This window comes from Fundulus heteroclitus, chromosome 12 (assembly GCF_011125445.2).
Source record: "Fundulus heteroclitus isolate FHET01 chromosome 12, MU-UCD_Fhet_4.1, whole genome shotgun sequence".
Classification (NCBI taxonomy): Eukaryota; Metazoa; Chordata; class Actinopteri; order Cyprinodontiformes; family Fundulidae; genus Fundulus; species Fundulus heteroclitus.
In genome coordinates this window covers 26,643,928-26,666,036 of record NC_046372.1, presented here as the reverse complement: position 1 = coordinate 26,666,036, position 22,109 = coordinate 26,643,928, and the positions used below count along the sequence as shown (strand labels likewise).

Sequence of the window (22,109 nt, the reverse complement as noted above, 5' to 3'; positions counted from 1 at the left end):
AGAAGATAGAAACACAATGAGCTCAGTAGGTTCTGTCGTAGCGAACATTTACCTCTCATGACTGCTCAGCAGTTTTCGCTGTCGCCATCTTCCTGGATATTCCCATAACGCGTGAAAACACCAACCTATCTGACATGACAACATGAACAATTACAACTTGACCCACAGCAACACACTTCTGAAAAATCAATATTTTTCTCAGATGTGTGCTCTATGCCAGTTTTCTACCTCTACTTCCTGTTTATTACAGCCACACATAACGTCAACGTCTGACCAAATTAGGCTTTGCCTGGTTAATCCGCAGCCAACCAGTAAATAGAAACACACCCATTTGACACTTTCTTTTTCTCTTTTTGTGACATTTTGAAAGTTCGCACAAAATGTACATGACAATCAGATGGGAACATAACAGATACTAGAAAAGCTTTGGTCAGAAAGTTGAGTCTGAGTTTGGTGGAACATATAAAAGAGTGGATCCAGCCTGCCTTGTGTTAATGGTTCATGCTGCTGATGGCGTTAACATCAACACAGCATCATTCAAATACCACAGCAGCGTCCATCCCTTCATGTGCTATAAATACAAATGTATTACAATTATATTCCATTTCTGTATTTCATGTTTGTTTCCTTACTATTGCATTTTTATGTTTTTATGTATTTTGTACAACACTTTGGTCCCTTATCAGTGAGCAAGGAAGGTCAAACCAAGCACTAGCAAGCAATGCCTAATAAAGTTCATTTTTCATCATTAAACACCACCATGAGGTTTTCAGGTTGTTGTTGTTTTGTTGGATTTTTTCGTATGACTAGATATCTGCTCTGTTGTTGAAGTACTTTATAAAATCTTTACAACAAACAGACTTGAAGACAGAGAAATAGTAACAAAAAGCTGTACTTGTTTTTCATTCTCATGAGTGCTGAAAGAGCTGTTGGCTCTTTGACCTCATCTTATAGGGAACTGAGATTCTTTAAAACATCTCCATTACAAAGCCTGAAATTAAATTGCCAGATTGCTTGAATTGCAAGTTTCTGTCAAAAGAGCAAAGAGAAATTTTAATCACTTCCAAGTGTCGCCCCAGGTCAAGGCTCTGCTCTTCTTTTTGAAAGCAGAATGACCTAAAAATGCTGACCTAAAAAGACAAATAAAATACATCTAGACTTTGCATAAAATGAAATGTACATCTTTAATGGCTACTCGTTTAGTGAGTTTAGCTCTAAGCCAGAAGGAATGCATGTTTCTGAAACCCTGTGGTGAGTCCTGGGTGTCTGACCCACGCGTCCAGGGCCTACTGCCCCAGTAGGTTGTTCAAGCTGTACAACATGTAAGAGAAGGACATGATGTGAACTCAGGTGTACAGTCACATCAGGCATGTGTGCTCTCATAAACAGATGCACATTTGTGCACAGTTATGTATAACTAAACATTTTATAAACTGTTCCGCAATTTAAATCCCGTAATAGTTATTTAAAACAACAGATTATTCACGCTTTTGTGAAGCTGTTGCTGGACCGATTGCACGCTATGGTGAAACAGCTGGGGTGGGGCAAGCATGGGGCTGAGAATGGCAATGGAAAAGCTGCACAGCAGTCATGTTTTTATGGAATGTGGGAAGAAGCTGAAGTTACCGGAGACAAGCCACACATGCACAGGGTGAACATGCAAACTCCATGCAGAAAGACCCCAGGACCAACCTGGGTTTCAAACTCAGGACCTTGTTGCTGCAAGACAACAATACTTACAACTGCACCACTGTGCAAAACACAAATTATTGCAATTCACAATCTTCAAAGCAATGCACCAGGAAGATAAAGCAGCAGAAAAAACGTTTCAACGTTTGTATCCACAAAATTAACTGAAGCTTTGCTACAAGCAGAATTATCAGCGAGTCACGTCGAAACAGACAGTAAATCTACATTTTTAATGATAAATTAAAAGTTATTGTTTCTTTTCAATCATCCAATCCAATTAATGCATCAAATAAGAATCAATAGCTGAATAATCTGTGTCTTAATGTTTTCTGCAAAGTGTAGTTTATAACATGATATATTTTCAATCAGAGACCAACAGCCTTCATTTTAAAATAAAATCCACTTATAATAGAGCAGATGTAATGACTGACACAGGCTGGGAGCTTATGCAGGATATATAATGCATGAAAGAAGTCCATGACGTCTATGGACAGAGAGGTGTCTGGAGCTTAGTGATGCCATTTTCTGTGTCTTTTTCTTTGGGGGGGGTCGATCTGTACATCCTGCAGAATTCTGCAGCACTGTGATTGGTGTCAATGATTTTTAACCAAGTTTGTGTTTTTCAAGTTAACTTTTATTTTTATTCTTTTTCCAATTCCTTAGTACCGTTAATTTCAAACGTAAGCGGTAGTATTTGGACCTGTTTCAGTCAACACATTAACTAAAAGGACACTGTGGCACTTACTTTCTGGCAGCAGTATAGTTTTTAATGTGTGACTCATTGATGTGTTTTCTTTCAACTCTTGAGCGCTTTGGCACAGAGAGATACTCTATAATCACTTTGAAAAACACTTACAGACACTTTGTTGGAGGATTAAATTAATTGCAATTTATGACGGTCTTGTGAGTTTCAAAGGCTCATTTTAGTTAAAGCTATTTCCATACATGCCTGACTCTAACTTCAGATCAAATGCAAGGAAAGGTACTTAGTAATTAGCAGATTAATGATTCCCTTAGCTTACAAAATGTACCTAAAAATGTATCCAGTGTAGTTTTTGTAATTATTATAATTTTATTTCAATCCAGTCGATCATCAGCAGTGAAAAGCTGAGCTATTAAAAAGGTACATGTCAGGGTTCTGTGTTCCGTGCTCTCTAACTCTGCTCCACAGGTGGCTGCAGTTGACAGATGGGCGTGGCCAGCACCTGTGGCTCGTTTGGAGCTCTCTGCTCTGGCTTAAATGGAGTGCTCAGACAGCTGGAAGACGCCAGAGTGTTACCTCGTTGTGGTATGCCTAGGTCATAGAGCTGTCTCCTGTGCTTCGTACCTGTGAGTTTTTGAAAATCCTGTTTTTTGGATCTAATCTTGTCTCCTGTTCTCTGCAGTTCGTCGTGTTTTGGATTTACTCACCTGTGTTGGTTCTGTGCACTGAAGACCAGTTTCCTGAATCCCTGCCTGCTCAGCTCTTGCTCTGGCATCTCCACTCTCACTCCCTTGGTGTTACAAAGCTGGGCAAGAGATTCCCCCTCCTGGATTCACTTGGTTCGTCTGGATACACTCCGGAAACCCCATTAAAACCATGGCAGTACAAATGTATTTTAACATTTTTTTTACGAGTTTGCTCCATAATGGCCTTAGTGTTGGACTTTATGATGCTCAATAATGTTCAGGGTTAGGGTTGCCACAGACCAGAGGTTGGTCAGCATCTGAAGCAGGTGTGATGACATTGGTGTTCACAGAGAGGCAAAAGCGATCTAGGGATGACGTCTGTGCGTTCAGAGCATGCAGCTAGGATGAAGGAGACAAAGGGGCGTGGCTTACTACCTGCAGCATTCCTGAGTACTGTGCAGAAGATGTGTCGTGAACAGCCTTGGACAGGTTGTTTAAATGCACTCTGTGATATGAGTACAAGAAGAATTGTTGTACCCCATTCTCAGCATGGGATTATCTGCATCGCATTCTTCTGATTAGCGTATTTCTGGGATTAGACCGATGCTGGAGAGTCAGCCTGCAGATTTGCTCTGCAACATTCCCGTCGGTTTGTCTATAAATGCATTACATCTGCCACAATCCATCACAGCTCAGTGATTACCTCCCAAAGTCGATGAGAAATTTAGTTTTGGTGGATCCACTTCCAAAATTACATGTCTGACATTTTTCATCTGCACATCATAGACAGTGTAGTTTGTCTAGAGTTCGTTCAGCCAGCTGGTTCCCATTCACGGCATTCGCATCACGGACCACTGTTTGCTCCAGTACGCACCTTTACATTCACCTTGTTCGCATTCAGTATCTTAAGCCTTACCAATTCAGTTTTTGTTACTGGCTTTGTTTCTCATCTGTTATTGATTTTGTTATTGTAATAATGTTATTGTTTTAGCTATTTTTGTTTATTGTTCTTTACATTTTATGTTTTCTTTCCAGATCTTTTAACCTTCTTCATGTGCTCAGATTCTACTTCAGTAATTCCTTGATTGCTTTAAGCTCATTTTGAATTTACAGGAAACTGATCAATTAATTGTTTTGTATATTATTTTGCTGCACTTTTAATTTTTATGATTCTGAAACCTTTTCGAAGACTTTGACCGGCTGATTGGTTGAAAATCCAACTGAAACTGGCTCCACAGGACTGATAAACATTTTAGGGCATAAAAAACCTAATTCCTCAGCTAGTCAATATATTGTGTATTCAATTGTTGATCTATTTCATTTAAATCTGAGCATTTTCATGCTTTGGTTGTTTATACTAAAAAAAACTTTAAACCTTACAAGCCTTTCTTTCTGTAGAGTGACTGATTGCAGTGTAATTTTCCTTGGATGCGTGTAATTACACAGGGAGAGGCGTCTGCATAGAAGCCCCTTCTGAATGAATAAGACGAAACCAAACAGTGGAACGGCAGAGTAGGCCAAGCGTAGCTCTGTGTACAGGATAAATATAAACACTGTAAATACAAACCGTATCATTAAAGTGTGGCTTCGCTCATGAAGGGACTAAACTGTGGTTAATCACAGTGCAGCAGTGAGATGCGACATGTAAAACACAGTTTGGCCTGTCGACGTCATGAGACATCAGTCAGAACACGCCCCGTCACGCATGAAAGAGCCTCATGTGACGGCCACGTGTAAATCTCATACTAGTCCATTCCACATGTTGCGGTCATGATGCTTTTAATATCATAAAAACAAATTTTACATAATATTTTTTTTTTTTTTTTTTTTATTCGGTCATGAGATATGTTTGAGGACGGATAGGATGCAGGACTTAATGAGCTACGCTGGTGAAGATTCTCAGTCGTACAGGTTATGAAAAAAAGCTTAATAAATGTCTTCAGCCCAGTTGTTTTATTTTTTTAAACCGACTTAATGGGGTGAAATTAGCTTCTTCCACTGAGTGTCTGAACTCAGCCTCAGAGACAAAGACGGAAGCTCTGCCATCCAGGGCTGATGGAGCTACGGTGGACACAGGTGAGGTGGTTTAAAGATCTAGTTAGGGAGCTTCTCTTTGGACGTTTCTGGGCACGTCACACTAAGAGGAGACCATGTAAGGTTCAGTTTTTACTCTGCATTGACAGCTCACTATCCCCCTTTCCTATAGAAAAACGCCTTTTCCAAGTGATATATGAAGCCAAACCGAATTCAACAGCAAGCTACAACTATTACAATAAATAAGATATTTAGAAAATATCCAAATTGGACAGAAGAAGATATCATTTCTCAAAAAAAAAAATGTCCCACCATTTTGAAGCCAACATTTGGAGTGGGCAACAGAAACATGTTGGAAGAGTGCAAAGACCATATCTGTGTTCTCTATATGTTTACTGTGTCATTCGCTTGACCTCCAAATGAAACGGCAAGCTCAGCAGAGAGAGAAAAATCATTACAACTATTCAATTAAATTTTATTTATACAGCACCAACTAACACATGTCATTTCAAGGCTCTTTACAAAGTCAAATTCAGTCAAATCAGACAGATTTGTCGGAAAGTTTCCTCTCTAAGGAAACCCAGCAGGTTGCATCAAGTCTCTCCAAGCAGCATTCACTCCTCCTGAAAGAGCGTAGAGCCACAGTGGACAGTCGTCTGCATTGTTGATGGCTTTGCAGCAATCCCTCATACTGAGCATGCATGAGGCGACAGTGGACAGTCGTCTGCAACTATAAAGCTTCAGGTGTCACTTTAATTTAAACTGTAAGGCTGTGTCTGTGTCAGGTGCATGTTGGGTCAAAACAAGTTCATTTCTCATTAAGTGAAATAAAGGGAGGGGGGCAGAGTGGCCTGAAATTGTACCCAAGTCAGAGGAGCTAATTAATTCAAAATAATATCACTGAAGTAGAAATAAAAAGCATGGAGCAGAAAGAAAACTGCTCCTAGAAGTAAACATTGTTTTAAACTGTCAGATCAAACACTGACTGTCAGAAAAACATCATTTTCTGCTCTGATCTGCGCTTTAAAGTCTATTTGTCTGGTTTCATTCAACATGCTGCTGGTTTTTTCCCCCCATTGTATTATTTAATATCACCTGCGCTCCTGTTAAAGCAGATTTACAGATGTTTTCCCGCTCACAGAGCTTCTCCTCTTTCACAGCTCCTGACAGTCCTCTGGTGGAAACAACGAGCTGTTGCCTCTCTGTATGTCTGTTCATCCTGCTGAGTTTCACTGCAGTCTGCAGGTAGCTACCTGAAGAAAACCCACATCAATAGGATAAATCTGATAAAAATGTATTTAATAAGCCCCAATAATAACTGATTGAATGTAGCTTATGCAAGTGGCAGTTTGTGACCTAATAATAATTGACCATTCCTCAGCAGAGTTGGAAGGGTGTCTTGTCACTGATTAACCCTTTAAACAAAGCTCAGCTAAGCTCAGTGTTAACCACACTTGTTGCCAAGTTTCAACTATTTGCAATCTTGAGAAAAATTTGCACACCCTATGAAGGTATGTTTTATGGTTGTTTTATTCTTTTTCTTTTTTTTTTTTTTTTTTGTTAATTCAGCTATAATAAAACAACAGTTAAAACAGAAGAGAAATCCTTTTCAATTTGTATTACAGATGTGAGAGTTCAGTTTCAAAGAGCGATCTGAGGCGTGCAGAAATGAGGATGCAGCACCGTATGGATCTAATGACACATTTAAGGTTTTAAAGTAATATTACATCAGCCATTATGATGTCTAGGAAATAGTCTAGCTGTAAAGGGCATTCAAAACAATTTCTTACTTGCATAGGTAACAGGACTTAGAAGCAAGGATTTTCTTTTTAAATCAGTCAAACTCACTTTAGACACAGTTTACAGAACACGCTTTTTATTTTTTTAGTTTTATTTGATTGTACCAAACAGCTTTGTCAGCTAATATTTTATTCAATCAAAAAATATGAGCTTCCATGCACACATGGCTCATTTTCCCTCTGTGTGTTGTTAAAATTCCTTCTTCAAAGATTTTTACTTGTATTTTATGACATTTCAGCAAAAAACGCTGAGAGACATGTAAGATTTCTGGAAAACCTGTCAATGACAGTTTGTCCGAAAATACAGAAACATTCATGCTCCTAATTTAATTCAGCTCAGTTTCTGAGCTTTTCTGTTTCCTTCTGTAATAACACCCAACAGACACTAGAGGGAGCCACATCATCAACAATCAAATGACTGTTTCCTTATAAACAGATTGTAATGATTTAGAAACATAACTCATACAAATCAGTCTCATGTGTGTGGCATGCAAGTCTAAATTGGAGTTTTAACAAATATTGTCATATTTCCTGCTATTCTAGTGCTCTAAGTTCTATAGTTTTAAGTTATAAGTTATTCTAAAGTTCAGACAGGCTACCATTCAGATTGAATCATCCTATCTTTATCCGTCCCAACATGATTATTAAAGTGTTCATGTTCAAATGGTTGTCAATGCAATTAGAAATTCAGCCAGTCTCATAAAAAAGAGAAAGTATCCAGTGAGTGGCAGCTGTGTGGACAAAAATGTGTCAGAGGTAATAGGAGGATGGGCCTACAGGTTTAAGGTTGATACAAAGGTAAAAGTAGATCAAACAGCAAGAAGGCCACCTTTGGTCGTACAAGACTTTGAACCTTTAAGAAGGGAAGCGACAGCAGCTGATGAAGGCAGAAGTTACCATCTAAACATGCCAGGTATGGTTTACTTTAAAAAAAAAATATGTCTGGTAATAAAAGAAATAAAATAGTATATTTAAAACATAGACACTATAAACTTTATGGGAAAGTTAGGCTACAGCAGCAGAAAACCACATCCAGATGCCAACACCATCCGCTACGAACAGGAAGCAGTCTTTAAATCTGGACAATAATAAACAGCTCAGATGAATCTCGATTCTGGGTAATAAATAAATAAAAGTATTCAGATGGAGGGGACAGAGGGAGGTGCAGACAACATGAAAGCAGGGATCCAGCTGTCTTTGTATCAATGGTTGAGAATGGTGGTGGTGAAATTCCCTTGGTACTCGCTGGGCCAGAGTGGCATCATCATCATCATCATCATCATCATTTTAACACCACAGCCAGCCTGAATGTTGTTGCTCACCTTCTCCATCCCTCTAAGATCACAGTGCCTCCATCTCCAGGTGCCAGTGGGATTCTGGACCACGATGCAAAGCTCGTCATCTCAAACTGCTTTCCTGAACTGGATTATGTGCTACAATGGCTTCCACAGTCACCAATCTCAATCCAACCCTTTGGGATGAGGGGGATCAGAAGATGCATGGGATGGATGGAGATCTGAAGAATCTGTGTAATGATTTAATAAAGCCGTCCTGTCAACATAAACCTAAATCTCTTCTGACATGTTAGTGAATCTTTGCCAGAAATGGGCACCACTTTGCTATGAGGCTCTCCTTGTAAATGGCTAATAAATAGTTTATAGTTATTTTATTAATTAATCTGCAAACACTTATAACTCATTCATAAGTGTTTATTATACATTAACTATGGGCAACCAGGAGACAAACTGGCCGGTTTCTTGCCAAATAGTGAGCCTAATCTGTTCACATTTCATCTAGAGTTGCTTATATTAAACATTTCAGACTAACTTACTACCTTGTAAGCACAAATCTGTCAGTTTTGCCTCTGGGCTCCCCCTAATTTATGCACAATAAACACTCATGAATGAGTTATAAAGTGTTTATAGATTAATTAATAACATATTAGTAAACTATCAGTCATTGGTAAAGGGATCCTGACCTCAAAGTGGTACCCAGAAAGGATTAAGGCAGCTCTGAAGACAGAAGTGAGGCAAACCTGCAGTAGCACTGAGGAGAGGAACCTCACAAAGTGGCCGTGAAGCTCATTTAATCTAAGATCAGATGTGATGTGGAGAGAAATTCAAGCGTAAACCATCAGAATACCATCAGTGTTTGACAACAGTTTATTTTAAATATACATTTCATTCGAAAAATATAAATTCTACAATAAACCATTTCACCTGTTCTAGAAAAGACTCAAATGTTAATTTAAAAATAAAGTGTCAGTATTCCTTCCTCTCAGATCATCTCTCTGGTTTCTGACAGGCATGCATGCGGTCTGTGACAAAGTTTGAACCGATAACGGCACACAGGAAACCTCTGGAGCGTTAAGCCGCGCTCTTTTCCTCCCACAGGCTTAAAACACGGCTGAGACGTGTGAAAGATGTGGATCCGTGCTGCAACAGGGTGACCCTGCAGCCGGGCTGTTGACTTGATGGTTGAAAAAAGTATAAAAAGTTGTTCACTTTTGCACCATTGTAATGCGGTTAAAGGATAACCCTGGTTTATATCAGCCAATTAGTGCGGCTTGTTAATATCTCTGTTCATAATGACTGTGCACTTTTCAGAACAGGTGTGTGGATTTAAAACACATCCACACAATCTGTTCAAAAACCAAAACCAAAAGAAACATCAGTACATGCCTTTGTTCAGACTTCACGTTGCTAACTATGCCTTGGCCTTACAGCTCCAAGCATTTATTTTCTGTGGGATGCATCATTAAGGTAGTCCACAAAAACAAAAAAACAGTGTCAGTGTGTTAAATACACCCGGTAGATTTACAGCAAATTTATCCTTAAATATGAACCAAAAGTCCTTTGATCAAAGGCTCCAGTCTTTTACTGTGGAAACTCAGTAGAGCTTATGTGACATTTTTCACAGGGTTCCTAGAAAACATCGATCCGATCTGTACGCAGCATGAGGAAAAAGAAAGTACACCTGGTTCCAGTTCCTGGTTTCAGAGATACTTCATAAACAAAGTTAAAATGGAAAAACTGTGTCTGAAAAAGTGTTTAAAATAGAGGTGCTTCTAATTAGATGTTCTGGATTAACTGATCAGCATCATGGAGAGCACCTGTAACCGCTGTTTTTCTAATGCACCGTTATTTGTTTTCTGCATTTTCAAATCACCCTGCACAGTTACACATTTCATTTATTCTGAAATGTGAATGCCGTTTTTAATAACTGCACAGTCATTTTTTATTCTGTTTTAGACTGTTAGACTATATATATATATATATATATATATATATATATAGTTGGGGAACACCTACTGGAAGGTATTGGTGCTAAAAGATGGTTCCAGCTGTTGAATCGTTGGGTGTACTTTACTTTCAATATATACAATTTTTTATTTTATTTTGGCTTTATGCTTGTTTCCTATTTTAATAAAGATATTCTGGTATCTGTTGTGTGTGGGGGGTTTTTCCACATTTGTGGTCACATTTAAATAAATGTAAAGTTTAATAAACCCCAGGGTAAATTTTGTCCTGACATTTAAAACCCTAGAATTGGCACAGGGTGTACTTTCCTTTTACCTTTACAATGTCTGCACTTTTCACATTAAAAGGAGGTCCAAACATTGAGATGTATTGAAAGGTTTAAAAAAAAAACAAAAAAAGTGTGAGAATGCTGTTCATCGTGTTTAGCGGTGAGAGTTTTAAAGGGTCTGTTTAAATCCAACCTAACACTCACACAGCTACCGAAATGCAGCCTAGAAATTGAGATGAAGTCTGACGCGGGGTTTTATTCTTCTTATATCTTAAATGTCATTTAAAATACAGAAAACAAATAATTTAACAACCGATAGGTCAGATGACAGCCGAGAAAATACACAAAGTCCCTGTTGTGAAAATAAGCTGTCATGAATTTAATTTCCACATCCCAGCGTTTGTTTCCATCAACATCTCAGTTCAAATCGATCTCTTTTAGGCCACTTAGGTAAAGGAGTTTATGCAGCACAATCATTTATTTTTAGATGATATGCATTCCCAGTTAGAGTTGATGTTCTGCTGAGGAAGGTCGGGTGATTAAGTTGATCTTCTACCCACATCATAGAAAAACACACAGGAAATGGAACCGACATGTACACAACGTCATCTTTCTTTAAATCAGCAGGATAATAAAAGATGTTAAATTAAAAAAAAAAACACAAATCAATATTTGGGAAAAGAAAGTACGACAGATTTGATTAGAAACAATGTGAAGCAATCAGATCCGAGTCGGTTAAGTGCTCAGAAACACCCCAATGTGCTCAGTTAATTCATAATTCATTCAATTTAATTCATCATAAACCTCTACTTCACTTCCCTTACAAGCTATAATAACGCAGATTTCTTAAATTATTGCAACTCTATTAAAGAACATAGACAAAATATCAAAACTCCATCGAGAATCATTTGTTCATAATAGGACTTAAATCTAAAACAAGAGGTAGAGCTATAAAAACATCATTTCCCTGCTACAGGAAAACGTTAGAATAATTCAGTATAAAAACAAATCTGAAAGGTTTTATATATGAAGAGATGGGATGGCACTCCATGTGTAGAGAGAGCGCTGCAGCATTTCCTGATGACAGACACGTGGCAGGAGTTGCATAGATCAGTAGTAATGAGTTATATTTCATCAACGGGGGAAACCGCGACCTGCTGTGAAGTTGTGAGAAGAACACCAACATGAAGATGAAGACAGAAGTACTTACAGTTCATCTTTTTTTTAAATCCCTTTTTCAGTCCCAACGATTCAAAACAGAAGTCTTAAAATCAGGAAGGAAACGAAGGTTAAGACTAACAGAGAGTGTAAAAGACAGGAAGCTGCCGGTTTGTCCTCTACAGACACGTTTCAGAGCCCCGGCCCCTCCAGTAAATGGTGTCTTCATCTTCTGGGTCCATTTCTATCCTGATCTGAGGCACTGACTTCAGCGGGGTCATCTCGGGGCTGAAACACAGAGACGCCTGCCGTCAGCACACTTCCTCTGGAGTCACCGTCGTAATTACACCAATAAGAACATGCATTAATTTCTCATTCTGGGACTTCACATAATACAACACAAGTAAATTGACTCTTATTTGCTTTCTGCCAGACTTTATCCGCCTCTCATGTTGCTGTGGAGGAATCTACACACAATTTCTACAACGTTTTACAGTATTCTGCTCCATTTCAGTTCTGATGGAGGCAAAGCAAGTCCAGCTGGTTGGAGGTGTGGCTTCAAAAATTATGGGTTAGGCTTTTTCATTTCAATTACAACCAAAGATCTTTGCCTTTGTTCTAGGGATGGACGACGGACAGAAAATATATCCTGCAGAATATTGCACATGTGGTTTGGTGTCCTGCTTTATGCTGTTGTTATATCAGACAGCCAAGCGCAAACTAAGGGAATAAATAAAAATGGTGACACTGGAACCGGTATATTTTTAGAACGTGCTACTTTAGCACAAGTTTTGGGCACTACCGCGCCATCAGAATTGCAGGAGAAATGTATCGACATAGCACACGTAAATTATAGAATAAAAGTATTGCACCTGTTCTCTTCTAAAATGTGTCTGACTATTGATTTCTCATCATTCCCATTGTTTAAATGCCGACAGACAGCTGACTGCGTCTCCCTGTCCTAACATGTTTGGCTACCATGTGACCTCATCCCGTTCTCTAATTGGCTGCTTAAACCGTTCTCTAATTGGCTGCTTAAAAAGTCTCCTTGGAGCTCAGCTCTTTGCATCCGTGGCCACTCGGAGCTTTTTTTTGGGTCATTCTGCATCCAATCAGATTTATTCATCATAAATGTCAATTAAAGTCACACCCTTGGCTGCTTGGATGCTCGGGCGCCAATCTGACTCAAACACACAAACGCAAACTGAAGAGGCAGACAACTATGACAAATTTGGTCACCTTTTTACTAAATAATAATTTCACAAAGCTTATGCTAGTGGAAAAACAGTGGAGAAAGAAAACCTGGACCCGACCGAAAAGACTTAAAAATCCAGCAGAGGGCAACTGACCGTGGACGGATTTGGGTTTATATTGAGTTTATGGTGGTGTTGTAATCTCTAGTGTTCCCCTCCGTTAACAGCAAAAACTGAATTCAACCTTTCCTTGACCGTCTACATCTCAGACCTAAAATGATCTGATTTTCTCTGAGTTCTCTGTACCTGGGGTCATCGGAGTCGGAAGCAATTTGGCTTCGGTTTAAGCCAGACAGGATTAGGTTTAAACAATCCAACGTTCAAACAAAGTTCAACGAGAATGAAATGACCAAGAGGTCACCTTTGTTTTATTCTCCTAAAGTTTTAGACTATATTACATTTCTGCAGATGAAATAGTTGGTGATGAGCTTAAACCCTCCAGGCAGGCCAAAGTATCTTAAACATTACATTACAGATGTTCTGGAGTCTCACAGCGGTACAAATGCAAACATTTTGTAAAGAGCGTCACAATCATAGATAATATGAGCTAAGATGTGGGACATATCAAGAAACCAAACTTCCTTAACAAATACATCAATATTGGACATCATTTCTTTTAATGTGTCGTGTTTTTATCCTACTTCCTCTGCCTTTAGGATCAATCTGCTCTCACGTAAACGGTGACATCTGTCATAAAACTACTTTTGAAGATTTGGTGTCTTCTCTATGGAGCTTAAGCTATCCTCCAGGCACCTGATGCACGCGAATCGATCATCAGCAGGTGAGGCCACCTGTATGAAGGCAGACGTTTGGGGAATGTTGCTGATCCGAAGTAGACACCAGGAAGAAAAGACATCAGCAACAATTGCAGAGATGCAAACTTTGCTGCCCATCAATCTGGCAAGAGTCTAAGGTCCTTTACAAACAATTTAAAGCCCGTCATGCCTTTCAATGAGGGAGATTATTCAGAAAAACAACACATTTAAGACAAGTTAACAAAAAGCAGCATCACAGCAGAAATCAGATAAGTTGTTAAGTGTTAAAGCTCAGACTGAACAACTATAGCTTGACTTAAGGCATAAATTAGGCTTGCAAAGCTAGAGGAGCCATCAGACCTCCTGAACACCGCCCTAGATCTTTGGCCGTAATGCACGGCACTCTTTCTGAAGAAACCAAGCGCACCCCCACAAACACGTGCTACCAGCTGTCAGGCACGGTGGTGGAGGGTTAATGGTTTGGGCTTGCTTTAAAATCACAGGACCTGAGAATCTGGCAGTCTGAGTAAACCAGGCACCTGTCTGAAGATAAAAGTGTTTTAGAGTTCCCCGCCCTTTAAGAACCACTGCTATCTATGAAAGCCCTTAAAAAACAAGGGTCTGGAAACTGGAGTGAGGACTTAATGCGCGGTGAAGCCGACTGACACCCTCTGGAGGGACCTTTCTGTTGAAGCTGTGCGAGTTCAGTGACGCCGTCCTCAGACAGAATCGCAGGCATGGCGCCTGTTGATCTGCTTCCTGTTGAAAAATTCACTTAGCCTGAGGGCGGCTAATCAGCTGACTGACCTTTAAAGATCAAGCCAATATTATGCGACCTTTGACGAGCATCGCTGTCACTGAGTCAAAGGAAGCGTCTGCTGCAGCGGACTTTGGTCTACCAGCTCATCTCCACTCTGTGTTTTTCTGCATTTTCTCACCTGGATAAGTAGCTGTCCTGGTAGAAGCGAAGCTTCTCAGCACGATGTGTGTCGATCAAGGAATGACAGGGGCTTGTCTCCTGAAGAAAAGATGCAACAAACAGCTGAACTGAGCAGGAATTGTTTTGTTCACTCAGCTTGAAGACCGAAGGACTGCAGGTTTTCATTCCAGACAAACATGCAACAACAGCTTCAACCAGAGAGAGGAAATAAGAGGGGAAAGTTAGTTGCTAATTGAGTTTTAAAGGACTGAAAACCTGACGATTCATGTGTGTTAATTGTTTCTTTGAAATCTGTGCTTTAGTTTCAGAGAAAATGTTGATTTATTATTGGAGTTTTGAAATGAACAAATTGAGTTAGCGCTTTATCTCCAACTAAATGCTTTTGGATGTGATTCTGTGCAAAAGGCTAAAGTCATCTCTCATTTTTTGATACTTTGTTTCCAAGTTATGATCTTGTTGTCATTGGTTTTCATCCTTTTAAAGGTCTTTCAAAGTTTTACTCTCGATTTTAGCTGATTTTGAGTCACTTTGCATAAACATATCATTCAGTCGGGGCTAAAAACATGCAAGTTTGCTCCCTCTACCAAATACGCGGATGCAAGAACATTAAATGGTCTAAAATTGTTTTTAAATGTCAAAAACATAATATTTAGGATTTTAGTGAATGCTCTCTTGCAAAAATTTGTCAACCTAGGAGTTTTATTAATAAAGTTATATTTGGATATAAAGGTTACAAGAAAGTCTGGTTGCTTGGAAGAAAAGCAAGTTTAAAGGAGAGGTGGATCGGGACTCAATATTTCATTTTAACAGAATAATACTCCCCTTGCAAAAGCAGCATTAATATACCACACATAAGTTGTTAGGTCAAGCAAGAAATAAATGAAAAGATAATGAAAGGATTAAGGCACACCATGCCCCGAAGCAGTGAGTAGGTTTCATGCGCTTTTCAGACACAGGACTAATGCAGGAAATAAAAACATTAATAACATGCTGTCACAGGGACGGAAAAAGAGTGAAAAGCAAGAACCCAACAGCTGTTAGAGGACAGAACGCCGTCAGAAACATCCAGCGAGGAAGCAGAGCAGAGACAAAGTCAGGAGGACGAAGACTCGTTTAGCCCTCCGGTTTCCAAGCGGCTGCGCTTTACTCACTGTCAGAGGCCTTATCACCTAAGAAGGGCTGCTGCTCCATGATGTCCATGGGAATTTTAATATTTGGAACAGTCTCATTGTAAGGATAGTCAGACTGTTGGAGAGAGGAAACACATCCTGAGACGGGAACTCAGTTCTCAGTCAGTTACCGCCAACAACAAATGGTTTTAATTAACATCAAAGAACCATTGACACCCTTCTCCAAATGTCCAAAATAAAAAAAACTGCCAAAATATTTTAAAACATTAACTGGTCCCTAGCTGTAACAACGTCCTCTAAAGCTACAATTAAGTTGGACCAAACTGGAGTCAAGAGATGAGACAACAAAATGAGTTGTGGGTGTCGCCTTGTTGTTTTTAATTCGTTCATTGATTCATCGCATTAATCATGAACAGTTTAACCTTCAGTACAGCTAAATAAAACACGTTTAGAGACGCAAATGTAACAAGACATTTTGAAAAACGACAACTTACAGCTTTTCATAAAAACTGACTACAGAGAAAAATGTCACAATTTGATTTTTAGCTGTTGTTTTGTAAGAAAAGGTTTATGAAAAAAGAAGATGGATGCATTTTCTGGGTTGTTGATATATGTGGAAAACTATGTAAAAAAAAAAAAAAAAAACACAAAGTTTCCAGCTTAATGACAAGAAAAATAGTCGGTAAAAAATTGCATTTGTTTTATATTAAATATGTTTGTTTAGTAACTTTTAGCCAAGGTAATTAATAACTGCTGTAGAAGTTCCAAAGAGCCACAGGTTGCAGATCCCTGATCTTGAATTCAGTTTGTTCAAGCTAAAAAAACAATAACATACGGGTGATGGACCGATGAAAAACACCTGAGAACTGTGAGCGTATAAAATGAGCCAATGCAAGCCGCGCCTGTCATGATTTAAGTTTTTGTTTGCTTTGTTCTGGACAGATTAGTTTTCACTCCCCTCAGCCAACAGTCATCTGTCACCACCCAATCAGCTCAGATCAGCTCCACCTGCTGCCAGTAATCACATTCAGCTCTGCTCACCTGTTCACCTGCCTACATACACCTGTCTCAGTCATTAACTCTGCCAGAACGTCTCATCTTGTCTCGTCTAGCCTGCTTCCAGTCAAGTCCAGTTCTGCATACCTGCCTGCCTCATCGGCCACTATCTATCCTTTTCAATAAACCTTTTAATACCTTTTAATCTTTTTATTTCATCTCTGTGTTTGGATGAATGTCGGATACATCGCCGTTATCCATTGCAGAGCCTAACTCCCCCTAAAACCTCCAGCCAAACCGGAAGCTAATTTAAACACAATCTACAGCAAACATAAGTGTTAATGACTAAAACGTTGAAAAAGGACAATATCGTCATCAAACATTTTAAATTCAGTAAAAGAAACAATTAAAACGGAATAATTATATCATATTCACCCTGTCAGTTAACCGACCCGACCGGCAGCCCCAATCACCCAACCGGTCTAATTAGCCCACTGGTTAATCGACTCAACCCAAACAACTCCCCCAGGTAATTATCGTCTATCCAATGGGTTCTGGTTCTGGTCCTGCCTCAGAGATGCCTTGAAATCTTTTGAAAACAGACACAAACTCCTTCAGCTGGCCTTCTTTGAATAGAAGGAGCGGCCGTTTACTCCAATATGCCCAAACAATGACAGCGCTGGCAGTCTCCTCTGAGGTAAAGACTGGCCACCCCATGCTGGACCCTTTTTTTTTTTTATTTGCTTGTATTCAGAAACTTGTTTTTTCACTCATGACTTCCATCCCATGACTGTGAGTGATTGCTGGACGTAGACGGACGGCTAGATTGGTTCAGGTACTTCATGTTGGTATAACAGTCATTACAGTTAACGAGGCAAGAAGGCCCTCTGCATGAGGCACAAACTGAAGATGTTTATACTTCCTGTTGCTATAAAGAAAGGACAAGATTATGTATAAATTATTACGATCGTAAAGAAAAATAGCTGAAATTTTCTTTTCTTTAGTTAAAATGCAATATCAGATATAAAAGCCTAAACAGCAGCATGCTTTGTTGCATCTGATAAATGAATGTTAGCGACAACATTCAGCAGCATTTGATATTTGAGGGCACCAAAGTAGTTAATTTTGATTTCTGTGCCTTCAGCTAATAAATGTTCAAATGAGAATAAACATGCTCCTCTACAGACTGATGCTACATATCTACACATTTCATCTATCTATGAGAGAAACTTTGTGTAATCATGAAAAAAAGCACAGGAATAACCATGTGCCGTTTTATTTTAATGGAGCTTTAAAAAAGCACAAAGGGTTTGAAAAAAAATAACACTTTAGGCTCTTACATCTTCAGCATCACTGTCCATGCTGCCGCATTTCTTCTTCTCATCCTCCTTCTTCTTCTTGTCCTTCTCTGGAATGACGTCGTCCAGGAAGCTGAGGTCATGCTGGGAGAACATGTAGTCCATGGCTTTCCTGACAGCAACCAGAGCCAGAATCTGAGAACATCAGGAACACGGTTTAACGAAGCCTCCATCACCTAAACAGCTCGTCTTCCTTAGTCTTCTATCTTTGAATCTTATTTATCTATAAGCTATAAAATGTTCTCTAGAGCCAACAAATGTCTGTTCTTTACCATGACGGGGAAAATGATGGCCGCCACGGTGGACTTGAGGACCCAGAGCAGAGCCAAGCAGAGGATCTGGATGGAGGTGAAGAGGTGGACCTTCCTGAGGGGGACGTGCCTCAGGTAAACCAGGTCTGGCTGATGCTTGGCTGGCATCAGAAGCAGCTTCAGACGATCCATGAACTGAACCGAGATCACATACACGTCACCGGCAGCTCTGGATTATAAATTAATCTCATCTGCTGGATTGCTTGCTTCTCCAACCCACTGAGACGAATATAACAGCAGGTCCACCTGTTAAAGAAATGTACCTGAACTCCATTAAGGGAAGCGACGCCCATGTACAGGAAGACGCCATACAGGACCGGCATGGGGATGAACTAGATGGAAATACAAATGAAATGTTCAGAAATATACATTAAAATGTATGTTTATCTGTCTATCCAGAACCCTGTTTATCGTCTGTCTGATTTTATTTAATATATCAGTCAAGTGAAAAAAATGTAAACAGCAAATTAAATCAATTAGGAAAGCTTTTTTTTTTCTTTTGACAAACGTTACACCATCAAAGTTAATAATATACAAACTGCTCTCTTTGTGGCCAGAGATAAAAGTTTCATCACTTAATTTACAGACTAACGATTAAATAAAAGTGACTTAAAGCTTTAATTATGGATAAATAAGTTTTAATGTCAGGCTTTTATATAAGAGGGCAAAACACTAATTATCTGTCTATCAGGTTCTAAAACTATTTAAATCTAACAGCCAGAATTAATTTAAGAAATCCCTCTGATTTAAGCCTGTTTGCTGCGGTCACCTTAATTAAAAATAATACTGACAGAGTGGGATTTGGGCTAAATCTTTCTACTTTTATGTTAGATTTAAAGACTTTTAGAACTTGGAAGAGACTATTCATCCATTTTCTATGCCCACTTATCCATTCAGGGCTGGGGGGAGGGGTTGGATGCCTATCTCCTGTGATCACTGGCCATGAGGCAGGATAGAGCCAGGATAGGCTGTCAGTCCATCACAGGGAAACAGAGGACAAACTAAGTCTCACACCTAGGGGCAAATTAGAGGGACTAATTAACCTAACAGTCCTGTTTATGGACTGGGAGGAAGCCGTAGTACCTGGAAAGTACCCATGCATACCATGCCATTTACCATTAACAGTCATGTTTTTGGACTATGGGAGGGAAAGAACACATGCATGCACAGGGAAACATGCACAATGAATGCAGAAAGACCCCGAGTCCTGCTTTTAATCCAGGACATTCTTGCTGCAAGGCAACAGCGCTACACACTGTGGCCCTTTTTTGTGGCAAAGACTAGATCAGCCTTATTATGCCCTGATAACAATAGTAATAAAAATTAGTACAACCTTTGTTTGACATTGCAACATTTTCTAGATTCCAGTTAAATCTGCCCTCTGTATTTAATCCATCCCTTCGGGAGCAGTGGGCTGCCACTGTGCAAGGCTCTGGAGACCAAGATGGCAGTCTGTAGGATTTGAACCAGGGAACTCGCAGCTTTCCCATGATGCAAGCCACCACCCTCATAAAAACCCTATGCTATAACATCACAACACATCAGAATCAGAAAGTGCAATATGGATCAGCTGCTTGTTGTGATGTGCAGCTTTTTCAAAGTACTTTTACCTCCATCTTGTGCAGATTTGGTGCACTAGAATGGATCACAGTTAGTGGGACTAGTTTAACTGATAAAACTGTTTCAGTTCAAGAACAAAATTCACTGAAAAGGAATAATTACCAAACAGTTTTGTTGGTAACATCTACCACGTGCACAGGCAAAGACTAGAAAGTGAGGTTTAGATTTAGTCAAAATACCACAGAAATAGACTGGAGAAAAAAAACACTAATTAGGTGAAAACCTGAACAAAGGGGGCGTTACAGCTGCAAAATATTTAGTAAATCACCTTTAAAATTGGAGACATGAATACAGACAGTCCTGTCAGGATGAACACAGCCACTCCAGTGACCCTCTGCTCTCTGCAAAGCAGGACAAAACAAGGCATTTCAGAAAATTAACAAAAACTCTAATAATTGGACACATTTTCCTCATCAACCATTAAATTCTAACAGTAACAGTGATGGTAATGTGAGAAAATTTGAAAAAGTTCATATTTAACAAAACAGCAGAAAAAACAAGATGTTTGTAAAGTTCAAAGCAGGTTTAGATGGTTCAGTCTGTAACTGTACAGCAGTGTGTTAGCTCAGCTGCTCCATCGGAGGGGGCGTACAGATATGAAAACAAAACAAAAACCATCCAAAAACAGGGAGAAAAATGTTTGGCTAGCAAGAGATGAAGTCTAAAGACAAAACCACACAAGTAATATTTTCAAAATCTAAATCATCAATTCAAATCCACGCAGCACTGAACGAAAAGCTGTAGAAACGATCAAATTGTTTTTATTACACATGTTTAATTGCAAATATTAACGTGTGGTCTCCCTGTGGAAGTCAAGCTGCTACTGAGTGCGTGTGATCTGCAGACAATAATTTTCTCAAAAAACGTCCGTCAAGTCTGGCCTTGAAAAAACTCCTCAGCAGGACGGGTAAAGGGAGATAGAGTGATTGGTGAGATCGACCTCTGACCCTGGCTTTAAAATCAGCGTTGCATGCTTTGACTTTTAAAAAGGGAATCCTATTCAGCCCCATTTACTCTGATAACCCCAAATAAAGGCCAACTCTTCCAAATGCCTTTAAAATTCAACCGATTAGTAAGTTAAATCCATCCGTGTGCACTTTGATCTAAGCATAGATGTTATGTGAAGGCCTCAGAGATTTGTAAGAGAACATTAATGAACAATCAGCCTCTTGAAGAACGAGCCAACTTAAGTCTGACTGACTCCTGCTAAATATCTCCACATAATCCCGCTACGTAATTAGCCTGAGCTAAACGCTAGCTGTTAGCAAACATGACGTTGTTGCTGTCGCTCTCATGTGCAAGTTTTTTTTTGCACCTGTGCGTTTGTTGTAATACGAGCTGACAGCAGAGGAACATAAAGAAGCATCAACCCAGATAATCACTGAAAAACACAATTTATTTGGAACGAACATTTACTCGCCATGTGGCAGCTAGCTAGCCCTCTGGAATTTACTCGCCTAATGGAAAATTTACTTGCGTCTGCCGAGTGTTAACTTCGGACCCTGAGTGCAACTATTAGTCGTGCATTCTGTGAGTCCTGTCTTTATGGAGGAGTGGCGAGAAGAAAGCCATTGTACAAAGAAAGCTAAATCACCGCAAGCCATGTAGGCGGACACACCAAGCATGTGGAAGATGTGCTCTGATCAGAAAAAAACAAAATTAATTTTTGTTTGGCTGATACGCAAAATGTGAAGGAAAAAAACGAACACTGTCCGTCACCCTAAACACATCGTCCCCAGAGTGAAGCATGTTGGTGGCAGAATCATGCTGAGGAGAGGCTTTTTATACAGCAGGGGCAGAAATACGGTTATCTCATTCTGGCTAAGATTCATGATGCGTGAGATTGCACAAATAAAGATGCAAAGAGGACAAAAAACAGCAAGCAGTAAAATATTCTTCTGCAAAGTAGTGACTTAATATTCCCCTTCACAATTATAAACTATTACATTCAATTCCTATAAAATATATTTAGCAATTTAAGGGTTGGTGGTGGTGGGCGTGACCTCAGTCCTTGACGTAACCGCCTGTGGTTCGAATCACGCCCTGTGGACACTTACAGGATGCCTTCCCCGTCTCTCTAAACCCTGTTTCCTGTCAGTTCGCTTTCAAATGAAGGCCACTAGTGGCACGAAAATTAAAATACATTTAG

At 39.5% G+C, this 22,109-nt stretch overlaps 1 protein-coding gene across 11 annotated transcripts in view; it reads right to left on the bottom strand.

The window, feature by feature from the left end:
• Positions 1-9,050: 9,050 nt before the first annotated feature.
• slc4a4a (solute carrier family 4 member 4a) overlaps positions 9,051-22,109 on the bottom strand; it is a 92,519-nt gene continuing 79,460 nt past the window's right edge. For 7 of the 11 annotated variants that reach the window (XM_036144377.1, XM_036144378.1, XM_036144373.1 and 4 more), the window contains 6 exons: positions 20,229-20,301; positions 18,604-18,672; positions 18,302-18,475; positions 18,012-18,164; positions 14,544-14,623; positions 9,051-11,885 (listed from right to left, as the gene is read on the bottom strand). In XM_036144377.1, coding sequence (XP_036000270.1) covers positions 11,777-11,885; positions 14,544-14,623; positions 18,012-18,164; positions 18,302-18,475; positions 18,604-18,672; positions 20,229-20,301 — 658 coding nt within the window. In that variant the 3' untranslated portion in view covers positions 9,051-11,776. Of the gene's footprint in view, positions 11,886-14,543; positions 14,624-15,696; positions 15,791-18,011; positions 18,165-18,301; positions 18,476-18,603; positions 18,673-20,228; positions 20,302-22,109 lie in introns of all 11 variants that reach the window. The other 4 variants (XM_036144374.1, XM_012865298.3, XM_012865302.3 and 1 more) reach the window with 2 other exon arrangements.